Source organism: Sciurus carolinensis, chromosome 3, assembly GCF_902686445.1.
Source record: "Sciurus carolinensis chromosome 3, mSciCar1.2, whole genome shotgun sequence".
Lineage (NCBI taxonomy): Eukaryota > Metazoa > Chordata > Mammalia > Rodentia > Sciuridae > Sciurus > Sciurus carolinensis.
The window spans coordinates 54,290,254-54,299,972 of record NC_062215.1 but is presented as its reverse complement, the minus strand read 5'-3'; the positions used below and the strand labels follow the sequence as shown (position 1 = coordinate 54,299,972).

Here is a 9,719-nt window from a genome sequence, read left to right as displayed (position 1 = left end):
AGGGGGCTACCAGGAGCTAACCTTCCAGGAAGACTTGGCAACCCTCCCTTCACCCTATTTCTCAATGGTCCCAGTGTCTGGCTCCCCCAAGTCTGTCATGACCTTCTCATTAAATTCTTTCAGAGTTGTCAAGTATTGTGTGTGACTGAAAGGTTGATGGGGCTCAAGGCAATAAGGCTGGGTATAAGGCTGAAGTAGGAAGTGTAGCATCAGGTGGGAGTGGGACATAGGAATGGTGAATATGAGGCAGAACCCAGGTGTGCTAAGAGGAAAGTAAATTTGCTGAAATCCAGCTTCAGAGTTGAGTGTGGTGAGAACAAGTTTGGGGAGGTTGGTTTGCAGGGTGTGGTGGCACATACCTGTAATCCCAGAGACTCTGGAGGTTGAGGCAGGAGGATTGCACGTTTGAGGCCAGCTTCAGCAATTTCGCAAGGCACTAAGCAATTTAGCAAGACCCTGTCTCAAAATTAAAAAATAAAATAAAAAGGGCTGGGGATGTGGCTCAGTGGTTAAGCATCCCTGAAATCAATCCCCAGTTTAAAAAAAAAAAAAAAAAAGTTTGGGGAGGTTGGCAGGACAGATGGGATTAGGGAGCATATCATTCAATAAATACTTGGGATTTACTCCCTGCCAGATGTTGAGGATGTGTCATTGACCCAAGAAGAAAGAACCTTTTTTTTCTCGCTGAGCTGACTTTCTAGTAGGGGGAGGAGAGAAAAAACAAGTAAACAAAATAAGAATGACAATATGAGATAGTGCCAAGTGCTTCTATGAAGAAAATTAAACAGGGTATTGTGAGAATGAGATGGGAGAGGGTGGTGTTTCCTCAATTTCAGGATAGAAAAGGCTTTTCTGATGAGATGACATTTGAGTTGAGACCTCAATCATAAGCAGCTAAGCGAAAGCTGGGAAATGAGGTTATCAGTAATAGGTCACTAATTCTAACATACCACTCTGATGCAGGATGTTGATAGCAGGGGAGGCTGTACATATGTGGGCCAGGGTTATATGAAAAATCTATCTTCCGCTCCATTTTGCTGTAAACCTAATACTGCTCTAAGAAAGTTTACCAAAAAAATCATGTGGGGTGCGGGGGACCACACCTGTAATCCCAGTGATTGGGGAGGCTGAGGTTAGAGGATCAAAAGTTGGAGGTCAGCCTTAGCAACTCTTCAAGACCCTTAGCAATTTAGTGAAAACCTTTCTTTAAAAATAAGACGGGCTGGGGATGTAGTTCAGTGGTAAAGCACCCTGGGTTCAATCCCCCATAGCAAAAAATAAATTTAAAAAAATTAAAATTTTCACGCAACTGGGGGTATAATTCAGTGCTAGAGCAGTTGTCTAACATGTATGAGCACCCCCACCCCAGGTAGAAAAAACAGCAAATTTTAAGTGCAAAATCCCATAGGTTGTAGCAAACAGAAAATAAGGAGTGACTAGAGTATCAAGGTTAAGCAATTGTTGATCTTCCAGGTCTTGATAAGGAGCCAAAATATTATTCCAGGTGGTATGGTAAGACATCGAAGAATGTCAAAGCAGGGAAGCAACATGGTCTCAGGTTTACAAAGATCACTTGGGTTGCTGTATGGGAAAAGGACTGTCCAAAAGGCAAGTAGGAAAGTAGCAAGGTCATTTTAGGAGGTTGTTGCCAGACTCTAAGGGATGATGGTGGTTTGGCTCAGGAGAGTGGAACAGAGATGGTAAGTAGAATTCTATGTATACTTTGAGAAAGTTTTAAAACTTAACTGTTATATTGAATGTGGAATACAGGAAAAGAGCAGAATCAAAAATGATGCCTTGTTAGGTTAGGATTGTGGCTCAATGGTGGAGTGCTTGCTTAGCATGTGTGAGGCACTGGGTTTGAGCCTCAGCACCATATGCAAAAGTAAATAAAATAATTATAAAAAAATGATGCTGGCCTGGGGAGATAGCTCAGTTGGTAGAGTGCTTGCCTTGTAAGCATAAGGCCCTGGGTTCAATCCCCAGCACTGGGAAAAAAAAAAAAAAAAAAAAAAAAAAAAAAAGATGCCTTGAGATAGGGAGGATTCATTTGGGGTCAGATATCCTTTTCTGTTCTTCACTTAATTTGGGACTTCAACATCTCTGTCCTCTGAATCCCTTCAGGGCAGGATTATATGTATTCTAGAACAAGGATTTTCAAATGGGTCTTTTATGTTTCCCTGACCCCTACACTGGAGAAAACAAGACAGGGAAAACTAAAAACATGTCACTACCTATGAGTACCACTGAATTCCTTTAGGTCCTTGGCTTTGGAGAGAACAGAGTCCATTTTCAGACTCCTGTGAGAATGGTAGCTTTCAAAGCTGGTCTAAAGCACTTAAATTTCACTTGCAGACAAGGCCCACCTCTTTCTCTGAAGCTTAGGAAGTCACATTGCTATGTCTTGACCACAAGATGAGGTAACAGAAGTTAAGTATGGAGAAAGGGGACTGTGAGTCTAGGCTAAAGGAGAGCTCTAAAGGAGGCCCAGTAATCACTGATGATGACTGGTAGGGCAGGAGAGATGATCTCAGTCTCAGAATTCTGAGTTCTACCTTGGACTTGAACATAGAGGGGTATTGTTGGTAGCCCCCACATTAACCATATTCTAACTGTTTAAGTACCTAGAAATGACAGAGAAAAAGAAACATGGGGGAAGATGATTTGGAAAAAGAAGTATGAAAACCAACCACATAACTGGGGGCAACTATGTAGCATGTATCACTGTAGGTCACTGATTCTAACACACACTACTCTGGTGCAGGATGTTGATAGCAGGGGAGGCAGTACATATGTGGGGACTGGGGTATATGGAGAAATCTCTACCTCCCACTCAATTTTGCTGTAAACAGAACATTTCTCTAAAAAAGTTTACAAAAAAAAAAAAAAAAAAAATCAGTCTGGGTATAGGGGTGTATACCTGTATGTGCTTGTATTCCCAACTATGTAAGGCTGAGGTAGGGTGGCAGTGAGGTAGGAAGATGGCAAGTATGAGGCCAGCCTGGACCCTCATATAGCTCATATATATGGGTTATAGCTTGGTGGTAAAGTGGTTGCCTAGCATGTGGAAGGTTCTGGGTTTAATTCCCAGCACCACAAAAATGCAAAGAAGCGAAGGGGAGAGGAGCAGGGAAGGGAGAGAAGGGGAGGAGGGAGGAAGGAAGAAAACCACACATGCAAATGTTTAGTGAGGAGTGGAACACTCATAAATTCCCTTTGTCTCCTGTGTAACTCCTCTGAGTTTAGTGCAATGGTTTGCACAAAACACTAGTGGGCCAGACAAGTTCAGGCTTGAGGTTGAGAAAAGAACCCCAAAGCACAAAGACTCTCTTTGACAAACTGTTTATTAAATTTTGTATCAGTATGGGGTGAATCTTATTACATCCTAGAATCCCAGATTCAGGGAGGTGGTAAAGTGGCAATGGTGAATTTCGGTATCTGGTCTCCCAAAAGTACCTGCCGCTCTACCCCTGATTCTTCAATGGCTGCGAGGCGGATCACCCCTCCACTGGAGCCATCCCGTTCCATAGCCAAAGCAAGAGCTGTGGATAAAAGAAAGTTGGATTTGGAGTTAGTTGCTGGGAATACTGTAATAAATGAAAAATGTTGGCCTGGCTAGGGTATGGAGGATCAAAAATCATCGGCCCAGAAGCCCAAGTTCTTACCATTGGCAGTGAACTGCAGACACTCTTCCTTGGTCATGCCTTCACGGTAGGTAGCATCAACATAACCATAGATATATGAACTCCCAGAGCCTCCAATGGCAAAGGACTGCCTTACCATCATACCTCCCATGGGAACTGAGTACACCTGCCAGATGAAGTAGAACAGTCACCAGTGTATACCCTTCTCCCAGCTCACATACATTCATTTTCCCATTGTGGGATCAGTCTAGGGAGAGTTAATGGTAAGTGAGGTAGAAACTGAAATGAGAAATAGAAAATGGTAGGGGTAGGGAAAGGATCTAAGGCAAAACTTCAGGGCTGGTAGATCATCTTACCTGTCCTCCTTCTTGAGGATCCCAGCCAGCAATAATGATTCCCGCCATCAGATCTTCCCGGTATCGATAACACATTTCCTTAAAGAGGCTGGCTGCTGTGTGCACCAATGGAGGCTCATTCAGTTCGATGCTGGAGGGTGGGGACGGTGGGAGTTACAAAGAAAGCAGTCTCAGGACCTGAGAGTGAGGCCACTTACTGCCTCAGATCCCAGTTCCCTTCACATACTTGCACCTTCCCTGCCCACAAGCACCTGTGGAAACCAAGCTGATAAGTGACAGCATCCGCAACAGCCTGGGTATCAGCTGCAGAGCCTGAACGGCAGCAGAAAATACGGTCATGAATAGGAGTCAGCTTGTCAGTCACTCGATTGGCGATATAGGACCTGCAGGATGGCAGAATAGTGAGGGAAGGACCCCACTTGCCTCTCACCTCCATCCCATCATTATCCAATCTCTGGGGGTGGGGAGCCCAGGGATAGGAAACCAAATATTGCTTATTGGTTCTCATCTAAATTGAAGTTGGCTGGATGGAGAACAGACTTTTATAAGGATGAAGGGAAGTAGAGAAGTACAAGCTGGGACAAATCTTTCTCTCCAGGGAGAGGAGAAACTTCCCTGCCTACAGTAGTCTGGAGGATTAAGGATGTGCTGGCAGGGTTGGGGATGTGTGGCTCAGTGATAAAGCACTTGCTTGGCAGACCATGGGTTTGATTCCCCGGCACCGAAAGGCGGGAAAACAGGATGGGTCATAAGACAAGAAAGGGAAATATGGGAAATCTTTCATAAATCTGTCCTGAGCTCACCCGGTGGTTGTTCTGGAGTCCGCCCCCAGAACGACGCCCCCGTCAAACTGCACAGCCATGATAGTGGTCTGAGAAAAGGGAGAAAACGTTGAGCCTGGACCTTTCCACATTCTCCAACATACATAAACACCAACAATCCCTCCCCTGGATCCCATATCACAAAATTCGTACACGGCGGACCCATTTTCCAATCTCACGGGGGCCTCAACACTCCTCAAAATACCGGAATTCCAACCCTCAAGCTCAGAGGTTTCATTTACCTTGAAGGATTCCAGAATTTCACGCTTCAGCCCACCCTGTACCTCCCATCACCAACGTACCACACCACTCCAGCATCCCCAGAATACCCCTCCTCCTGCCTTAAGTATAACAGTCCACCTCCCCTCTCCCAACCACACTTGGGCTTTATCCTCCCCTCGTGGTCAGGCTTTTTGCACAGTTTCTGAATCCTGACTCATTCCTCACCCCTGTGGAGACTTCCCGGTTTTCCCAGTCTGGGGCAATTGCCTCTCGCCCCAAGGACGGTGCGGGTCCCTCTCCTGGAGAAGCAACTAAAGTGGCCGCCATCTTCCTCCTTCTGTGCTACCACAAAGCAACTGTCGTAAAGCGCTCAGTCACTCTCTCTCTCTCTCTCTCTCTATCTCTCTCTCTCTCTCTCTCTCTCTCTCTCTCTCTCAGGCCTTCTGGGAGCGAAGCCGTGCCGCAGTTGACGGCAGAAGGGAAAGGTTATTTTACGACAGTGAGCATTTGATGGCAGTGTGGCAGGCAAAAAACTAAAAGGGGGGGAAAAAAGAGCGAGAGGTAGAAAGAGAGCGAGAGAGCGAGCGAACGAGAGAGGGAGATAGGGAGAGAGAGAGAAGAGGAGATAAAAGTCCTGCCTTGGCGTGGTGGCGCACGCCTATAACCCTGACCATGGAGGATCCAAGTTTGGCAATTTAGTGAGATCCTGTCTCACCGTAAAATATAAAGAGTTGGTGGATGTAACTCAGTAGTAGACCACCTCTGGGATCAATCCCTAGTACCGGGGAGTCAGGGAAGGCAGGGTATAGCACTTGCTTAGCATATGCAAGGTCCTGAGTTCGATACTGACCTGTACTGTACTGATCTGTCTCACTGGAGCCTGGGGATCTAATTTGGAATAATCGTGGCATATTTTCATTTTTCTTGGCAGTAAACCTAGCAGCGCATACAAGGAGTTGAATTACTGGGTCTTATGGTAACTCTGTTTAACATTTTGAGGAACCGACTACTGTTTTACAAAGTGACCTCACCATTTATATTCGCAGGAGCCATGTATGAGGTTTCCAATTTTTGCATCCCGACCAACACTTGGTATTGTGTATTTTTTATCCTAGCCATCCCAGTGGGTGTGAGCTCTATCTTGTGGTTTTTGATTTGCATTTCCCTAATAATTAGTGATGTTGAGCATATTTCAATGTGCTGATTGGCTATTTGTATATCTTCTTTGGAGCATGTTTATTCAAAGTCTCATTTTTAAATTGGGCTTTTTTTATTGTTGGGTTGTGAGAGTTCTTTTTATATTCTTGATATTAGAAACTTCAGGTATACGATTTCCAAATATTTTTCTCCCATTGGATTGCCTTTATACTTAATTCATTTGTATTCTTTGAAGCAGGAAAGTGTGTGTGTGTGGTGTGTGTGTGTGTTACTATGAATTATGTATACTAGGCAAGCTCTTTACCACTGAGTTACATTCCCAGCCCTTTAAAAGTATTTAGTCTCCCTAAATTGTCCAGGCTGACCTCCAACTTAGGATCCTCCTGCCTCAGCCTCTGGAGTCACTGGGATTACAGGATGTGCTACTGTGCCTGGCACCTAAGTTTCCTTTGAAGAGTTCTGTAGTGCTGACTCTTACATTCCTAGATCTGTGATCCATTTGAGTTATTTTTTGTATATGATGTCAAGTATGGGTCTAAAGTCATTCTCTCTCTTTTTTTTGGCACTGGGAAATGAACCCAGGGACACTTAACCACTGACACATATCCCTGGCTCTTTTTATTTTTTACTTTGAAACAGAGTCTAAGTTACTGAGGGCCTCACTAAGTTGCTGAGGCTGGCTTTGAACTTGCAATCCTCCTGCCTCAACCTCCCAAGCCATTGGGATTACAGGCATGTTCCAACATGCCCATCTTAATTCATTCTTTTGCATGTAGTTATCCAATTGTTCCAGCCCTATTGTCAAAAGGTTATTCCTGACCCATTGAATGGTTTTGGCACCCTTGTCAAAAATCAATGGATCAGGACTGGCAATATATCCCAGCTGGCAGAGTGCTTGCCTAGCATGTGTAAAGTCCTGGATTCAATCCTCAGCATCACCAAAAAGAATCAATTGACCAAAGCTGGAGGTGGTGGCATTGCCTATAATCCCAGTTACTTGGGAGGTTGAGGCAAGAGGCTCACTTTGACTCCACAAGTTAGAAACTAGCTTGGTCAACAGAGTGAGACTCCAGCTTAAAAAAAAAAAAGCAATTTACCAATGTATGGATTTATTTCTGTACTTAATTTTATTTCATTGAGCTATAATTTAATCCTTATGCCAGTATCATATTGTCCTGATTACTGTAACTTTGTAGTACATTAAAAAAAAAAGTTATCCAGTAGTGTTGCATCCCTATAGTCCCAGCTACTTATGAGGCTGAGGCAGGATTGTTTGAGCTCTAGAGTTTTAGATCAGCCTGGGCCACATAGGCCACTTCTCAAAAAAAAAAAAAAAAAAAAAAAAAAAAAAAAAAATCACATAAAATTAATGATTTTAAAGTGCATAGTTCAGTGTTCAGTGTCATTTGGAACATTCACAATGTTGTTCAGCAACCATCACTATCTAGTTTCTGAAAATAGTAATATCTGAAATTGGAAGTGTGGATTCTGCAGCTAAATTTTCCTTTTCAAGATTGTTTGACTATTCTGGGTCCTTTGCATTTCCATATGAATTTTAGGAGTGGCTTGCTCATTTCTGGGCAAAATGATAGGAATTGCATTGAATCTGTAGATTAATTTAGGGGAGTGCTGTCTTTTTTTTTTTTTTTTTTTTTTTTTTTTTTTTGCCTGTATTGGAGATTAAACCTAGGGCCTCACACATGGTAGGTAAGCACTCTACTACTGAGTTAGACCCCTGGCCCAGTTTATGTCTTTCTAGGAATTTTTCTATTTCATCTAGTTTATCTAATTTTATGACCTACACTTGTTTCTTATATTTCATTATAATCCTCTTTTTTTTTTTTTTTTTTTTTTTGGTGCTGGAGATTAAACCCAGGATCTTGTGTATCTATATTCACTCCACTACTGAGCAACATTCTATACCCTTGGCCTCATTTGTGATTTAATTAATTACTTAATGGGTCCTGGGGTTGAACCCAGAGGCACTTTGTCACTAAGCTACATCCCTAGCCCTTTTATTTTTATTATTTTTAATTTTGAGACAGGTTGTACTGAGTTGCCCAGGCTGCTTTTGAACTTGCCATCCTCTTGCCTCAAACCCCAGAGGTGTTGCTAGGATTACAATAGAGTGCCACTGTGCCCAGCTGGCTTGTACTGGGGATCGTACTCAGGGCCTTGTGCTTGCAAGGCAAGCACTCTACCAGCTGAGCTATCTCCCCAGCCCCCAGCTGGCTTTAAACATTTTTAGTCTGAGTGCAATGGGAAGCCACTGGAAGATTTTGGGCAGGAAAGTGACATGATATAATCTGCATTTTAAAGCATTATTTTTTATGCTTTACTGACAATACACTATAGGAAGGGAAACGATGGTCACAGAGACAATTAAAAAGCTATTGCAGGTCGGGTGAGCTGGCCCATGCCTGTAATCCCAGTGACTCCGTAGGCTGAGACAGGAGGATTGCAAGTTGGAGATCAGTCCTCAGCAATTTTTCAAGGCTCTTAGCAACTTCCCAAGACCCTGTCTCAAAATAAAAAATAAAAAGGGCTGGGAGTGTGGCTCAGTGGTTAAGTGTTCTTAGGTTAAATCCCAGTACCCCCCAAAAGTCTACTGCAATAAAATTAGTTATAAAGTTAAAGTTGGCTTGGACAAGGGTAGTAGCACAGTACTCATGGAGAAAGTGGGAAATTGTCAGATTCTCACATATTGGATGTTGATGTGATGAATGGGAAAAAATAAGTCATATAACAAGTTTTTGCTATAAGGTTCTGGAATAATGGAGGTATTTTCTGAGCTAGCAATGACTATGTAGGGAATAGATAGGAGAAGAAGGTACTAGAAGCTCAGTTTGAACATGTTAGGTTTGCTATGCCTACTTGACATCCAAGTAGAAATGCAGAATACACAGTTGTAGATATAGGGTCTGGATTCCAGAAGAAAGTATATTCTCAGGTATAAGTTAGGAATTTGCATAGGAAATGGGCAGCTTTTTCATGTTCACTACTGTTGGGGAGTGGCCAAGGAATCATTTGGTAAACATACAATAAACCTAGTTAGGGAACTGAGTGCCTGCCTGGTGTGAGGCATGATGTACAGGTAGTGGAAGGGAGAGTGTGCTGTTTATTCACGGAGACCGAATACAGGAGATGCATTTGCAGGGGGAAGGTGGTGGGATCCACGTCGCACGTGCCGTTTGAGGTGTCTGTGGAAGTGTCCAGGAAAGAGTTGCTGTATATCAGTGGAACTCAGAAGACAGGTCTGGGCTGGAGACGTGGCACGGAGTTGGCAAACTGAAGCCACAGGAGTGGTTGAAATAGGTCAAGGGAAGCGAGCCTCTGGGCTGCCGGGAACAGGGATGACACATCTTTCCACACTCTATTTCCCTTAAGCGCCTGCCGTCATCACACAAAACGCCTGATGTTGACGACTGCCAAAGAACTTTATTTCTCACCGTTTCTCCCATTTTCCTGAGACGCAGAATGAGGGAGAAGCTCAAAACCATCTCGGCCGGAGGCGGGCT

The 9,719-nt window shown here is 43.6% G+C and overlaps 1 protein-coding gene across 1 annotated transcript; it reads right to left on the bottom strand.

Annotated features, from left to right (window-relative positions):
• Window positions 1–3,326: 3,326 nt before the first annotated feature.
• Psmb6 (proteasome 20S subunit beta 6) lies at window positions 3,327–5,423 on the bottom strand. The gene is made up of 6 exons (XM_047546172.1): window positions 5,269–5,423; window positions 4,804–4,871; window positions 4,252–4,383; window positions 4,001–4,130; window positions 3,666–3,810; window positions 3,327–3,542 (listed from the first exon to the last, which is right to left on the bottom strand). Exons 1-6 carry the CDS (start codon window positions 5,368–5,370, stop codon window positions 3,400–3,402), a joined length of 720 nt encoding a protein of 239 aa, XP_047402128.1. The 5' UTR covers window positions 5,371–5,423; the 3' UTR covers window positions 3,327–3,399.
• Window positions 5,424–9,719: the final 4,296 nt, after the last annotated feature.

Coding starts and splice junctions, on each gene's coding strand:
- Psmb6 (XM_047546172.1), bottom strand. CDS start 5,370: ATGGCGGCCACTTTAGTTGCTTCTCCAGGAGAGGGACCCGCACCGTCC. Junction 4,872..5,268: donor ACCGGGAAGTCTCCACAGGG/GTGAGGAATGAG, acceptor CCCTTTTCTCAG/ACCACTATCATGGCTGTGCA. Junction 3,543..3,665: donor TCTGCAGTTCACTGCCAATG/GTAAGAACTTGG, acceptor TTTTATCCACAG/CTCTTGCTTTGGCTATGGAA.